This window comes from Schistocerca gregaria, chromosome 3 (assembly GCF_023897955.1).
Source record: "Schistocerca gregaria isolate iqSchGreg1 chromosome 3, iqSchGreg1.2, whole genome shotgun sequence".
Taxonomy (NCBI): domain Eukaryota; kingdom Metazoa; phylum Arthropoda; class Insecta; order Orthoptera; family Acrididae; genus Schistocerca; species Schistocerca gregaria.
In genome coordinates this window covers 485,634,808-485,651,892 of record NC_064922.1, presented here as the reverse complement: position 1 = coordinate 485,651,892, position 17,085 = coordinate 485,634,808, and the positions used below count along the sequence as shown (strand labels likewise).

Genomic DNA, 17,085 nt, shown 5'->3' with positions numbered 1-17,085 from the left:
CGGTTTAAATAATACCATGTAGCACAGAAAGAGCAAACAATTATTTCACAAAAATGTAACGACTCTTAAAGACTTTCTGATGCTGCACATGAGAGAAAAATGACAGCCAACAAACTGAAGACGAGGGATCTAGTAACAGAAAAATAGTGATATAAATAAACATCTATGAAATAGTAGCCAGGTACATTATTCTGTGGCTTGATAGTTTAAAGATTTTAGTTTGAGCAAGAGTACAATTTTTAATGAAAGCAATGGAACCACATTATGTCTTTCACTGTGAAGACATAGTAATCACATTTTAAAGTTGTAAAAGTTTGTAGTTATCTCTGATATTAAAAAAACATGTCATTTTTAAACAAATCATAATTTATTTCATACAACAACAGATTTTTCAATACAAACACTGTTTATAGTTTTCCCCTGGAACTGCAGTTTCTGATACTACAAGGCAAGAGACTACAAAAAAACATTTGGATATCAACATATCAATATTTTTGATAATTAATGGAAAATTGCTCAATTTTATAAACTATATTTTGAGGGAAGGAACAAATGGAGGAGTTACAATATGAAACTGAGATTAAATCAAATTTGCATGGCAAATCTGATCAACTTATATTGTAACATAGCCGTTAAATTGCCTCTATTAATGAATTCCAATGTGAAAAAGTGCTAAATTTAATTATGTTAACTCTTGGATCCTTTGAAAAATTAAGTAGCATTTGCTGTATCAAAATGAAGGTAATTCATTAGTTTAGCTTGAATAACATTACTAATAGTCCACTAACAAAAATGCAGTGTTTAAAATGGCCATGTCACAGTATTTCTACGAAGCAGTTTGTAAAAGTAAATGGATGACTTATGCATTTATTCAATGCATTTGCTATGGGGTAAAACAAATCATTACAACTGAAAACACTTATCCATATTTTTGGAAATCATGTACTATTAAATTACATGGTGATTTTTTAGCTTTACTTAAAAAACCAACAAAATGCATTTTAAATTATACATATGTTAGCGACACTGGTGAAGCCAAAAATCTATCTTTGATGATTGGCAAGGAAGCTCTTCGTACTGGCCCATATTCTCTTATATTTCCTGCAGTGTTGAAATTCAGCCTGGAAATTGAAATAAAAATCACCTTACTTTGTACAGATTCTTTGTTACATAAATATTTTTTTAGAGCATTTATCATGGACAACAGCCGCTTTTTCTTAGTACTTAAAATGTTGGTGAATGGAGCAGGTGCTACAAACATCATGAACATGAGCAATTGACATTTGTGGAGTTTGAACACCTGCTCCATTTGATGGCAGTGCCTACTGACACAGTATGAGATTGGAAGATGGTCAGTATCCAAGAAAAACTGGTAACCACAAAAATAAAAGTTTCTGTGGTTAAGACTGTTTGTGTTCATTTTAAAATTTATACTTTATGTTACTACATCAAATCATGAAATCATTATATGGAGTGCTATTATGCACTGTTGACAGTGCATACACATACAGCAGTTACCTCTCTCATTTTATGCCCTGTTAATTAAGACTATGTGTACTGTAACAGTATAACCATATGGGTTGACTTTAGTATTTATTTCCTTCTCTGAAGTTGTCTGGAAGAAGCGACTTAGAATGATTGTTTGGGATTAATTAATAATAGTTGATGTCAAGGAAGAAAATTTAACTTTGAGTGATAAGTTTCATAAAAATTCTTTAAATTATGTTGAAGAGAAACTATGCCTATTAATGAGTTTTTTCCCATAAGCCTATTAGTGATATCTGCATTCACATGGTTACTTGTTTCTCATGGGCACCTCCTTCCAATGTCTCTTAACGTTTTCAGAGAGTAGAAAATACATGACATCTACAGTGTTTTGGAGAAAAACAGGAATACTCATCCACAGATGAAATTAAAATAATTAAGGAGGTGAACTGCTAGAATTACTTCTAAATACCTAAGTTCACTGAAATTTACCTTTTATTAGCTGCTGAGCTTAGAACACCTGTATGCGATGGTTCTCTCGATCGCACACCAGGATGTTGCTGTTGGATGTAACTGCTATACCCTCCAGTCCTTTGAACTCCCCGTCCCCTGATCCCCAACAGCCGAATGCTCTCAGGAATGTGCCGTCTGGGTTGAATATTTGGATGCGGTTGTTGCCTGAGTCCGCCACGAAGATGTAACCCTGGTCGTCCACTGCGACGCCCCTGTTACGAAAAATACAGAATTTGAAGAAATTTTCCTATCATGAATTTACTATAAAGTATTAGCATTTAAAAAGTAATAACCGCAGTTATATCCATAATTTACAGACCGATGCACAAACTAAAGTGAAGTACATACAGGGGCAGATGAAAATATGGTAACACAGCAAACACAATTTGTTACCATGCCTAGTTGAACTAGGAAACCCATTGGTATTCAAAACAGCTTCCAGTCATCTCATAAGTGATTAATAAAGGTCCTGTATGGTACCAAGGGGACCTTATACTGTTCTTCCTGCAATGTAGTTAGAAGTTCAGGTAACAATGATGAATGTGGATTGCGATCATGCGACCTTATCTCCAAAACAGACCACAAAGAATCACTGGAATTGAGATCTGGTGACTGTGGTGGGCAGTAAACATGCAACAATGCACCCTCATCCTCACAAATTCAATCCTAGATTATGCAAGCTGTGTGAACAGGACCACTGTCATTTTGGAACACATCATCTCCATTGGGAAACAAACACTGTACTATGGGACTAACCTGATCAGCCAAAATGGTAATGTGATCCTTGACACTAATGTGACCTTGCAAAGCAACCATGGAGCCTGAGGAATTTTATGACATGGCTGCCCAAAATATCACTGAATCTCAGCCATGTTTCACTTGGGATGTAAACATGGCCATAAGTTCAAAATGTTCGAAAACAAGGTTCATCTGATCAAGTGGCTTTTTTCCAGTACTCCACAGTTCACATTTTATGGTGTCAGCACCATTTTTTTTTCACACTACATTCCCAGCTTATGGAGCTCCCCTTTTTTTTGTTTTGTTTTGGTGTTGACAGGGTTTACGAGTGCAGCATCCAGTTGTACAGTGACTTTTGCAGACGTAGTCCTCTTTTTTCTTGTCACAATCTTACTCAATGATCATCAACATGATCACTTAACATACACCTTCATCTGCATTGTGACATGGGTGATGATGTTTTTCTGCTTTCCCTGTTTGTGGTATACATCTCCAATATGGTACCTCTTCATATATTAAACACTTCAGCTCCCTTGGTTATGAAAGCATGGACCATATGAGCATCAAAAATTTGCCCTTGTTCCAACGCACTTAACTCCAACATAATAGGCACTCATATGTACAAAAGACACAGTTCTGACCAAACTGACACTTGCAACATGTTGAGGACATGGGAAAGGTTGTGTTCATGGTGAAGTACTAAAGTGCACCCTGCAGGCTTAGCTACTAAATGTGCTTAATGTGATTCTTGAGTTTCTCCCGGCATATTTGATAATCAAAATATCCACGGGTGTACTGCCGGTCTATAGTGTCCAACGGGCACAATATTTCGGCGATCAAACATGTCGCCATCATCAGGTGAACTGACGGACTGAGCTCCTGTGAACGTGCCGGCATGGAGATCCGTACGCTATGGCTGCTCAGGGGGAGCTGGGTTTGGTCGCGGCGGCGGCCGATTTAAATACCCTCCACCCGCGGCGCGCTCCCTCCGCAGTACACCCGTGGATATTTTGAAATGTGCTTAATGTTCAATCATGTATTTCTCAAGGTGTTTCCATATTTTTATTGAAGCATTGTACATAAAGTGATCTGTCTTATTTCATAGGGCAGAACTTTTGTCTAATACCAACATGCTGCCTCCATGGTCTACTAGTTGGAATTATTATCTATAGATGTGGAAGCCTTGTTTTCCATTCCCAGTGGCCACTATGATTGTTCTGTAGTGGATAGGTCTGGAATGGTGAAACTGAGTCACAAATGAAATTGGCATCAAATGAAAAAAGATTTCACCAAGCTATGAGCCAGTTGCTTCTAAACTGTTCCATGTTAATAATTGCACACAAATATCAATTGTGCAGTGAAGCATGTTTTGTTTAGATACATGTGGACACTTCTGAAAAAACAGTTCTTTTTGTAACAACGCATTTATTACATTTCATTCTGTGATAAAACAAATTAAAATGATTCCTGGATCCTATCCATTTCATAGATCAGAGTACTTTCATTCCATAACTTAAGTCACACACTTACTATGCTGTAGTGTTATCTTCTGCCAAGGACAAATGTCATCAAAGGGACTCATGTTTCTACATTCCTTTTTTATTTTCATCCATCATTTTTTTAGTGAAAGAACTTCTGAGACTTTCAGGAAGTAAGATTAGTGTTTTACACCCTGGCAACATCAAAATCATTAGATGTGGAAGACAAGCCCAGATTACGAAAGGATGGGAAAGAAAATTGGCCATGCCCTTTTAAAGGAACCATCCTGCTGTTTACCTAGAGTAATTTAGGAATATCATGGAAATACAAAATTTAGATGGCTCGATGAGGAACTGAACTGTCCTCCTCCTGAATGTGAGTCTAGTGTGCTGACCACTGTGCCACACCACTTGGTTTTCCAGAGTTTAAGATTGTTGCTTTCTTTATATTGATATGAAGCTTTGTTTGAGCTATAGCTTTGTCAAGTAAGTTATGGTACTTCATGTATTTATAAGCTATATAAAATATACAAGGCTCTTAACTAAACTAATAAATGATAAGCTTACACAGTTTAAGGAAATATTTTTCATCTGGAGCAAACATATTTTTTTGGTAAATGCTAGACTATGATTGACTATGTATTAATGACACATTGTTCACAAAATAGAAAACTTGTTATTTCACACAATAAGTATGAATCCAATCCATGCAACTTATAAAACACACAAATGTCACATAAAAAGATTCTTTTGATTGTTTTATTAATGTAGGACCTATGTTTGAAAAGCTTTTTACAACAAATATAGCACTGAGGAAATATTTTAAAAAAATAATTTCAATTTATTTGTACATAGTCATAAGTTTTACGTGTGCTGATGGTTTTAGAAATGCCACAGACAACATCAGTTGTAGAATGCAGAAAATGAGCTGTAAGTTATCATAAACCAGTGGAAAAAATCCTTACAAGATCTAGTTGACAATATGAACAGTTGGTAATTAAACAATATGAGTGTCAATACAAGATTTTGGCAATATGTTACTCTTTTTCACATTAAGTTTTGTATGACACAGATCATTGAAGAAAAAGAAAAAAAAATAAGACTGTACAATTTGCCAGATTTTTACTATTTGATAGTAGATTAGGTATGGTGCATAACCTGAACTGTCAAAGAGACTTCATTTGTTCCACAGCTGTATTATTGGGTTACTGTTCGAACTGCTTTGTGACATCAGCTGTTGTTGATTTTATTAGCCTGAGGTTGATTTGATACAGTTCTGCATTCCTGTCACTTGCCAGATATCTTAAACATCTCAGCATAAGTGTTGCATCCCATGTCACTGAACTTCTTTCCTTCCACCATCTCTTTAACTACAGCTTTCGGCAGTTAATCATGCTGTAATCTACATCCAAGTGGTCTTTCTCTTCAATTCATTATGTATTTTATCAGGCACTGTTGGATCAATTCACCTGATCCTTTAACAGTCTCCTGTAACACATTTGAAAGGTTTCTAACAATTTCATTTCTGTCTTTGCCACTGTCCATCTGTATTTATTTCCATAAAGAATTATGCTCCTAAATAGCTTCAACTAATCTTTCTGGTCATATGATTTATATTTTTAGATACTCTTGATAGGTAGCCGTAGTGCAATATGTAAGCCTTGTTGCTGTGATTTTCATGCATCTATCTTCTTTATCTGTTCTGTGCCTGAGACAGCAAAATTTGTTAACCTCTACAAGAGACTTTTGTCCAAATTTAACTTTTAGTCATCCAGAGCACACCTGATCAGCATGCTTTAACATTAATATCTTTTTTGTGTATGTGTTACAGCCATCAGCTAGAAATGATGCAAGTCATTAATCATCTGTCTCAATTCCTATTTATTTGCAGTCACTACAGATTTATCATCATCAGTGAACTATAAGATGCTGGTTTTGTAACCATTATCATCAAGATAGTCCTTTACTGTCCTCATTGCCTCTATACAATTTAAATACCCGTGACTGATATTAGCAGCTGTTTCAATTTTTTTGGCATGCTGGAGTTACCATCAAGGGTTGAACACTGGCACCGATTCAAAAATAAATGACTTTCCCATCTCTCTGTCAAGTGAAATATTTGTCCAGTCTTTTAATATGTAACTGCAAAAATTTATATACCAGGTGATACCTGAAATTAACATTTTTTACAATTTGTCAACATACTGATAATTATGTGAATACTCCTGCTTCCAGTTGACATATACATTTTTCACACTTTCTTCTGGAGTATGGTCTATGGTATTTTGGTTAAACATCTGAATTTATTGCAGCTATGACCAAATCAATGGATTCAGTTTACATGTTAACAAAATTTCAGTACTATTAAAACATACAAAAAAGGACAAAACAAAAGAACAAGAAATAAACAAAAAATGTGTTTTTTAAGACACTTCTTTATGGACACAGAAATATATACACTTCACTAAATGTCTAATTATACATTTTATTTTATTTGACTTTGTGTGACAACTGTATTAAATCAACAAAAAATTATTCATATAAAACTGACCTAGATGTCCTTCTTCATCCTAAGTTTCTATTTCAGCAAAACTTGGAAATATTTAGGAAGTGGTGTACGTAACTGTTTTGTATACTTATCTTCTGACATTCATTTTTATTTGATGTATTCATCCATCAGAATCAGAATGCCATTCAGTACCTCAGAATTAGAATGCCATTTAGTACTCGTGGAGGGAAGGAAGAAAGGAAGAATAGGGTTTAATGCCCATTGGACAAGGAGGTCATTAGATGCAGAATTTTGTTGGCTAGCTGAATCACCTGTGGTACAATAAAGATTCACTAGTGTCAATCATTCTATCTGAGGTCTGTGTATTTCTAGTTTCAGCTCTAATGACTTTGCTTTTCATAGGAGATTAAATTCTTCCTTTATCAGTTTTCCTTTTTGAGGAAATTACATTAAAAACCCACTTTTACAGTAAACAGTAAGCACATGTAACTCTTTATTACTGCTGCAACTGTTTAAAATGTCACAGGCTTCATATATATTTCATGAAAGTAAGCTTTTATATAATAAATATGAAACATATAACACCCAGTAACAAAATGAAACTTACATCAAATAAACCATTTGGAGGGACTGAGTTACAGTGAGAACTCTATCAATCTAATGGTGAAATACGACAGGAAAAATTCAGATAAGCAGTGAATTTGAAGAGCAGCAACAACAGCCCCCCTTCAAAATTAAATTATTGAAAAGTTTTTTTTTTTTAAGTTATGGTGCTTTGGATAATACTGAAACAGTAACTGAGGACAGATATTAAATTTTCAAACTGTGCTCCAGTATGCAGTTCCTCAGAGTCATTACCTTCAATGTATAATGAGTGACAAATTTTCTTGTTAGATCTGCTATTACTTACTACCAAACAGTTATAATTTAAGAGCACTGGCATTATTATTTGTTATTTCAAATAGCACAGTTGAAAATACATGTTAGAGAACAGCCTGCTGATTCTAGAGCCCAAACATAAGAGACTGGCTTTTGGAACTGTAGTTACACCAATAGGAAAATTGTTAAACACAGGATTGTCAACAAAACTGACACAGGTATTTTATTTTTCTAGTGCATCAAAAATTTGATTCACAAGGAAACTGAAATGTTATCACAACACGTTACATGTAAATCTCAGTAGCCATCTAAGATTTATTTCCACAGAAATAGTGTAGTTCCAAAATTAATCAGTAGATAGTTTGGGCATAATTGTTATGACAAAAATTCTAATCCTCTTCATGGCGCAATAAAATGGTCTTATTAACCAATCACAGTAAATTATGCTGTGCAATCTTGTTATATGGAAATTAATTTTACCATTATGAACAACAGATAGGGGTATGATGCCAGGAAGAAATTAAAGAATGCTACAGCTTACTTTGTTCATCTATATGGTCTTATTGTCAGAGTCAAATTGTGTTTGAGTATCAGCAGTTCCAATTAGCTTTGTCCAGAAATGCTACAGTACATATTTTACATTTTGTATCACATTTATTTCTCTAGAAAATCAGTGTTTACTCTATTACAGTAGGCCTACTTTCTCTCTATTTATAATTTACTGGCTTCTTCTGTAACTGCATTTATTTATTAAACATAGGATTTTTGTTTTATTGTAAACATGACTGGTTCTGGGAAAATTATATTTTGAGCTTTAGGCATAAACATTTGGCAGTCAGCTTTTAGGTACACTTCCAGACTAGAATATAATTTTTATAAAAGATTCCCAGACTTATTGCTGTGTCAGTTCAGGGTAAAACTTTGACTTTCAATGATTGTCTCCAACATCTTCATCAGGAGCAACTTTCTGTCAAAACTACTGCTGTGATGGCCTTATAAAGCCAAAGATGACTTCTGATGGGTAATCATCATGCTGTTGCAGATGACGTCAATATCTTCACTGAAGGCACCACTACTTCCACTCTAGCATATAAATTGTAATGAATATCTGTGGCTCTTCTCTTAATTGTGAGCTCACATCCATGCACTGCTATGATTATATTTACTGGAACATTCTTATTTGTACAGCCTCTTTAATTATGGAATCCCAGTATGTAGCTTAGAAAATCTTCAACTGTAACAGCAGATATAATCTTACTAGTGCATGGAAGTGAGCTCTCAATGCAGAGGAGAGCCAGAGATATTCATTGGAATGTTTATGGTATGGCAGGAGTTGTGACACCACCAGCACAGATGCTGACACCATCTGCGATAGGATGATGTAATTACTGACCAATCAGAAGCCGTCTTTGGGCCATATAAGGCCACCACCCCAGCAGTTTTGCCAGTCAGTTGCTCCTGACGAAGATGATGGAGGTAAACTTTGAAAGCTTGAGGTTTTATCCAGAACTGACTTGATAGGAAGAGGAAGTCTGAGAATATTTTATACAACGGTGCCATAATGGAAATCATCATTCTCAGGAATACAATTTTCCTGAAAATGGTCATTACTTGTCAAACATTTGAGTTATGTGGGATATGTAAGAGACATTTATCAAACACACTAATTATGTGTAAGGTAATTTTTTAAGCTGCTGCATGTCAGAGTTTCACAAAATTTCAGTTCCTTGAACAGCTATAGAAATATTGTTACTGATGAACTGAAAGAGAAACTAACTTGTTTCGTTTATTGCTCTTAATATTTGTGTTGCATTTCAGCTTAGTTTCCTCAGATTCATATATGCATTAGATTCCTTATTGTAACTTACTGACTTAGCTTTTCTGCTGTTCTGCATGTCTCAAAACAAACTTTCTTTCAGTTTTGTTGTAGAGGTGGCTTAACTGTTTAGAGGAATTTTTTTATGTGTTTTTAGCCACTGGTCTTTACCTCTGAATTAAGCAATTCTTTAATATACTCAGATAAATTGTGATGGAAACTTTTATGCAGATTCCAATTATGCTAGAAAAATTTATGTCAAGTAACTTGCAAATGTGTTTCCAATTGCTGAGGAATCATTCCATTAATTTTATCCAGTGGCATTTAATGTACATTCACTTTTTTTTATATTGCAGGATGTTTCTTTGAAATTGTCCAACGCACAGAAGAAATTCAAAAGTGAATCAATAGTTTCCTAAATTTTTAAATTACAGTTTTTAATTATGCCAATCATTTAAGTGAAGGTTAAACTGTTCAAAATTGTAAGAACTCATTGTTCAAAATTCTATTTAAACATTATATCTCCCTATCAGATTCACTACCAATAACAATATAGCTTCTGCTTTTACAGAGATATTGCCTGCTACTCAGTCCCTTTGAATACACATAAGGATATGCTGCATGTAACACAATAAACATAAAATAATGCATAGAAAAGGCTAAAGTCCTACTGAAGTGTTCAGTGATAGTGTACTTATCAGATGTTACAGAATTATGTGGGGGAACTGCATGGCTAAAACCACAGAAAACATGCATTCACGCCATGCCTGCCTACCTCAGTAGTAGGGTGTACCTGTTTAATGGCAATTGTGGAGGGGGCAGATGTAGAAATTACAGAAGTATTGGAGGTTACAGGTTTAGTGGACTTAGTTGTAATTGCACGGTGACTGTGATGACTGCCTCTTGGCCGAGATGACTTGGCCCTTTTTGCATTCCTGCAATGCATGAAGCACTCATGAAGACTTGTAAATACTGGTATATAGTTGCAGTGCATTTTCTGTGTGATCTACTGATTCATATAATTTCTGATATTGTGTTTAATTGTGTATTGTGGAAAGACTGTTAGATTGCTTTCATAAACTAAGTGCCTTGGCTGGTCTGAGGAGAAGCTTGACTTGTACTTTTGATTTTTTCTGGTAGCAGATGAGACAGGTCATAGTTTCCAGACATTAACATGAGAGAGAGAGAGAGAGAGAGAGAGAGAGAGAGAGAGAGAGAGAGAGAGAGATAGATAGATAGATAGATAGATATATACATTTGAATTCTAATCTCAGTTAGTGGTCTCTCTACTGTAAAAGTTTAGAACATAAGTTAGCCTTAACTCTCTATTTTGTTTGAAATTATTCTCGTACAGTTCTCATCACCAAGTACAAAAGCAAGCACATATCACTGCTGGGGGAAATAATAGCTTGGGCATATATACAGTATTTACAACAATATATCAGTAGGCAGGCTATATTAACAGCATGGAATATTTTTTGTTACTATTTGATGATTTGATTCAGATATTGCTGTACAAAGCCCTTGCACATAATTGAAGACATACCTTTTCTACAGAATTTAGAGTAATAGCTCATACTGCAATGACCATGCAGTTGTATATACAGTTTTCTACTGTGGTGCTAATTACAATTTTTTCTATTTCATCTTCCTGTCTGTAAGCAGACACAGCAGTTTTCTTGATGGCACCACATCTTCAGTTAGCCTCTTATGATGTGGTTGCAGTCAAGTAATAATGTTGTAATATTTGTAGTTTTCAATAAAGACAAAATGTAAGGCATAAGCAGTTGATAACTCTCTCTGTGGCGTGTTCTTTTTCTGTGCATTTATGTGCTTTTATTATGGACCTACTAAGTGAGTTATGGTGTATGATCAGAAAGTTTCATGCTTCTCATTAACTATTCCATATTTCTCAGCAGCTGCTATTTTTCCAGAAGTAAATCTCTGTATACTAAATGAATGTGACTATGAAAATGTGAGAGAGTACATTATGACATGGGCAACCAACTGCTCATTTCTTATATTTAAACAGTCTGCAAGGAACAACTGATTTTTTCTTAACGTGTATTTGGTCATTTATGACTACTTAATGCATCTTAATTACCTTGGGAACTTGAACTGTCCATCTTCAGAACCTTCATTTCCAAATGAAGTCACCACTTTTCCATTGACATCAAATATTTGTACACGATGATTGTTTGAATCACTGACAATAACACGATTAGTGTTGGATACAGCAATATAATGTGGATGCTCCAGTTGTCCAGGTTTATTGCCAATAGATCCAAACTTTCCTACAAATGTACCATCTGACTGGAACACCTGCAACAGAGTTCAAACTTTACTGTTTCTAATTGTACATTAGATTAATAATATTAGCATAGCACACAAAATTAACATTATTTTAAAAAAAATTGTTACACATTTTTGTGTTTCATTAATAAACAGGCGGCAGAGTAAAATCAACCAATTGCTCTATAGTTGAAGTGTTGAGTGGATGACAGGCACATAAATAACATTCAGAATAATTGCTGAACTTTCGGATGGTGCCTTTCAAACACACACACACACACACACACACACACACACACACACACACTCTCTCTCTCTCTCTCTCTCTCTCTCTCTCTCTCTCTCTCTCTCTCTCGTACTGGCACTGCAGCTGGTTTGTGGAGAGTGGATTTTTCAGATGGAGTGGAATGGGGAATGAGCAAGGAAGTGGAGAGAGGTGGACGTAAGAGGGGCTGACCCCTCAGAGGCACAGGGAGCAAGGGAATGGACTAAAAGCGTGGTTCCTGTGAACCTGGCTGGTGCTGGCAGTAGCAGTTGCATATGGTGCACAGTGAGTTGGAGGAATGACGTTCTTAATTTTTGTTTATTTGTTTTGAAGGAGGGAAGGGGTAGACATGGACCTGAGGATTAGGGAGACTGCAGTGAGGAAAGTGTGAGTTTATATTAACAGAGTGGGAGGCATGGGAAAAGAGGGTGAAGGTGGATGTGAACCATAGGTTGTATTGTCAGCACAATCATCATCCATGTAATTTGATGCAGCTTCTGTGAAATATGTAGATGAGAATATTATTTATGCTACATTTATTCAGTTGAACAAAAGAGAACTTATTAAACACATTAATGGCTAATTAAAGAGCAGATGATTACAAATACAATTTTGTTTACTTCTTTGCTTAGTTAGTGCATTATTTTTGACTTGCTGTGTAACTAGAGTTACACAGCAATCTATTTTCTTCATAAATGTATAATGGTCTGTCACTTTGAGAAAGAACATTAATGGCTACACTAGTTCCAGTTCCAATAGCCTATTGTACTCATAAATCTGAGCTATTTCAGATAAATGGTTTGAGTCAGAGTTTAGAAAGCACTTTTATCTGCCAGAAAGATTTATTACACTTACATTCCACAACAAATTGGAAGACCCATTTGGAGCAACACTGGAAAGCAACACAAACCTGCACACGATGGTTCTCCTTATCACAGACATAGATGAAACCCAGGGCGTCAGTGGTAACTCCCCAAGGATAATTGAAACGGCCATCTGAAGATCCTTGGCTTCCAAAGGCCCGAAGGAAACGTCCCGCTGGATCCATCACCTGCAAGAAAATGTAAATTGAAGTGTTAACATTTGTAGCTATAATAGCCACAACTGGATTATTGTACATAAATGTTATTTCACCTAGAATGAGAAATTGTTGTGCTTAGCATGTGAGAAAAAGTTTACTGAAAGATATATTAATTAGGAAAATTTACTGTTATTCTTATGGGATTATTGCTAACATAAATTTCTAACCCATGTTTAATTATTTTAGTTCACTGGATACTAAGAGACATGTACTTAACAGATGGAGAATCTGCTCCGTAATTTTGAAGAATTTCAACTATCATTCATAGTTAGACTGTTAGTAGACCGACAACTTTTCGATGCTTTACATAACTCAAACCATATACATCTGCACAGAAGAAATGATCATTTTGCCTTCCCACAAAACACCCTAATCATTAGCAACATTTTCTTCTACGCAGTCTTAATAGCTGGAGCAATATGGATGGCATGCACATACCATTAAAAAGGAGAGTCAGCTTTTCTCCAGTAGCTTTACTTGATCAGTTCTTGACTGAGTGTTTCAAAATGAATACCTGGTTTTTAAGGCTTTGTAACACTTATTACCCCATGTGGAGTTGCTAGTTTCCCATCAGGCACCTCCCCATGTGGCGGACTGGGGAACATTCAATATATGGTGTACACCGGGGAAATAAAATAACTGGGGTGGACCAAAACTAGCAAAACAACAACTGCTGCCTTGCAGTTGGGAGTTGGGTTTCCAAAGGCTAAGGGAAGAAAACCCTGATTAAAAAAAAAAATCATCCGTTGCCCGGTAGGGGTTGGATGCAGGGTTCACAGCCTACTCTGTGAAAAACGACTGTTGCGAAACTTCTACAGAGTAAAGCTGGACAGATGAAGGAAGATGGACCTGGCATGGAAAAGGACAATGAGGATGGAATACAAGTAAATGAAGGAGGGAAAAAAAGAAAGAAGATAAATATAAGGCATAGATCGGATCTATATATTGGTACTTGGATTGTGAGATCTCTATATTGCCCTGGAGCACTGAAAGTAATGCTGGATCAAATAATGAATCTGAAGCAAAGTATAATCGCACTACAAGAAATTAGATGGACTGGGCGTGGAGTTTTAGAAAAGAAAGAGGCGAATATATTCTATAGCTGCAGCGAAAGAAATCATGAACTGGAGACAGGATCTGTTGTACATCATCAGTTAAAGCATTTGGTAATAGGGTTTACACCCATTAGTCCAAGATTATTAACAGGCAGGATAAAGGGGAAATTCTTTAACTATTCCATAATTAATGCCCATGCGCCAACAGAAGAATCTGAAGAAGAGGAAGAGAAGAAGTATTATACGAATCTTTGGAAAGAGCATATGAGAGTGCCAAGGGCATGATATTAAAATAATAGCTGGAGACCTAAATGCTGAGGTAGGAAAAGAACAGATTTATAGATCAATGATTGGCTCCCACAGCAAACATGCAACAAGTAATGAGAATGGAACAAGGCTTATGCTGTTCACAGCATCTAGAAATATGATAATAGGATCAACACTGTTCCCACATAAATAAATACGTTGGGGAACATGGACCTCACCAAATGGAAACACGGTAAACCAGATCACCATTTGTAATAGATGCGAGACAAAAATCGGTCTTACTGGATGTGAGGAGTATCAGAGACCTAAACATAGATACAGATCACTTTCTGGTATGGGCATGGGTGAGGACGAGGATATCTAATGCAGCAAAAGGAGTCTAACCCAGGGCACAGAAATATAACAACTTTAGCGTCGGTGGAAGTTAGATAACAGTATCAGGAGAAAATAACTTGGATTCTGGAAAATGTTGGAGAATATAACAACATCAAAGATCAGTGGGGAGCAATAAAAAAGATGGTGGAGACATCAGCAAAACAGATACTTGGAACTGGGACAAGACAAGTAAGACCATCATGGTTTGGTACCGAATGCGAAATAGCAACTAAAGAAAAGAACGAAGCATATAGAAGGACACTGCGATCACACTGTATGAGAAGGATAGCAGAAGAATACAAAGAAAAATGGGGATTGAAAAGAGGACTCACCAAAGAAAAAAAGAGAGAATGGATGAAAGCAAGTGTCAAAATAATGGAGCTCACGAGAAGCAAAAACGATGTAAGAAAATTCTATAGAGAGGGAATGCGGCATGGAAGCCTTTTGGTAGTAAAACAAGCTTAATAAAAGGTGATACAGGGAATATAATAAGTGAAGAGAAGGGAATATGTGAAAGATGGTGCAGGTATTCTTATAGCCTCCTCAACCATAGAATAACTGTACCAGGGAATCCAATAGAAACGAATGTGGAGGAGGACCTAGACAACAACACTGCCCCACCAAATATAGAAGAAGTGAAAACTGCCATGAAGAAATTGAAAAGCAACAAGGTGGCAGGGGTAGATAGTATTCCAGCAGAACTGTTTAAGCAAGGAGGTAGGGAGCTGGAACGAAGCCTTCTGAAAATGTTCACCAGAATATGGGAAGAGGAGAAAATGCCCTAACAATGGAAAGAGGGTATCATATTTCCCATAGATAAGAAAGGAGATCAGAGGGAGTATTTCAATTACAGAGGGATCACACTACTTAATCTGGGATATAAAATAGTCTCTAATATACTATTCGACTGAATCCTCCCAATCATACAGAGGGAGACAGGGCTGTACCAATGCGGATTTCTCCCCACAAAGTCAACTATAGATCAAATATTCACCTTCAGACAAATCCTGGAAAAAAGCAGATGAATACGGGGTTGGCACGCATCACCTCTTTATAGATTTCAAAGCAGCTTATGATAGCATAAATAGAGCTCTAGGTGAACTGGGAATCTTGAGAAATTTGGTAAGGCTGTTGAGAATGACAATGAGTGAAATACAAGGTAGTATAAGAATAGGAGGAATGATGTCCACTATACTGAGTATTAAAAATGAAGTGCGACAAGGGGATGCATTAGCATGTCTTCTCTTTAATGCCACCCTAGAGTGGGTGATGAGAAATGCAAATCTTCTGAATAGAGGAATGATCTTCTGTAAATCAGTGCAGATACTGACCTATGCAGATGACATAGATATAATAGCAAGAAACCAAAAAGCAATGGAAGAGACATTTACGGCTCTCTAACAGGCTACTAGGAACATGGGGTTACTTGTTAATGAACAAAAACCAAAATATATGGCAGCTGGAAAAGCACACAGAGAAAATATGCCAAATGCAATAACAATGGGCAATTACATGTTTGAGAGAGTTGAACATTTCAAGTGCCTGGGCTCGACAGTTACCCATCTAAATGATACCTCCTATGAAATTAAGCAGAGATTAATACTAGCCAACAGAGCGTATTTTGCCCTAACAAGTCTTCTGTCCTCAAGGCTCCTGACACATACCACTAAATTAACTATCTACAAATCACTTATACGACCGATGTTTACATATGACTCTGAAACCTGGACATTAACAACTAAAGATATTTAAATATTGGATGCATTTGAAAGAAAGGTACTTAGACAAATCTTCGGCCCAATCTGTGAAAGAGGAAGATGGAGGAGGGGATACAAACATAAGTTGTATATCATATACAAATACCAACCCATCAGAACGATAGTGAAATCATCCAGACTGAGGTGAGCAGGACATGTGACACGCATGAATGATATAGAAGTATCTAAAAGAATATTACAATAAAGCCAGGAGGGCAGAGAGGACGTGGCCGATCAAGAGCCAGATGGGAAGATGGAGTAATCGAAGATCTTAGGAAGATGGGCTATAGAAATTGGAGAGTACTGGCAAAGGACTGAGAGAAATGGAAGGAAATTGTAGAAAGGACCAAGGGTCATCATGAGCTGTAGAGCCAAGAAAGAAGAAGAAGATTTATTACAATCAACTTACAATTATAAATAATACATCAAATGAAAGATTAACTCAGATATTGTTTACTTATAAGTGTTTAATCAAATGGCACACATTGAGTCAATACGAGTGTTCTTCCCAGACCTTGATCAGTACGTCTGTAGTAATTATTGTAACAACTGCGTAAATCCTGTTTCTTCAGTCA

General features: G+C 36.2%; 1 protein-coding gene across 4 annotated transcripts in view; it reads right to left on the bottom strand.

The window, feature by feature from the left end:
* Window positions 1–345: 345 nt before the first annotated feature.
* LOC126353951 (protein lingerer) overlaps window positions 346–17,085 on the bottom strand; it is a 271,329-nt gene continuing 254,589 nt past the window's right edge. For 2 of the 4 annotated variants that reach the window (XM_050003247.1, XM_050003246.1), the window contains 5 exons: window positions 12,886–13,026; window positions 11,523–11,740; window positions 10,194–10,353; window positions 1,978–2,210; window positions 346–1,121 (listed from right to left, as the gene is read on the bottom strand). In XM_050003247.1, the coding sequence (XP_049859204.1) occupies window positions 1,007–1,121; window positions 1,978–2,210; window positions 10,194–10,353; window positions 11,523–11,740; window positions 12,886–13,026 (867 nt within the window). In that variant the 3' untranslated portion in view covers window positions 346–1,006. Of the gene's footprint in view, window positions 1,122–1,977; window positions 2,211–10,193; window positions 10,354–11,522; window positions 11,741–12,885; window positions 13,027–17,085 lie in introns of those variants that run through there. The other 2 variants (XM_050003248.1, XM_050003249.1) reach the window with 2 other exon arrangements.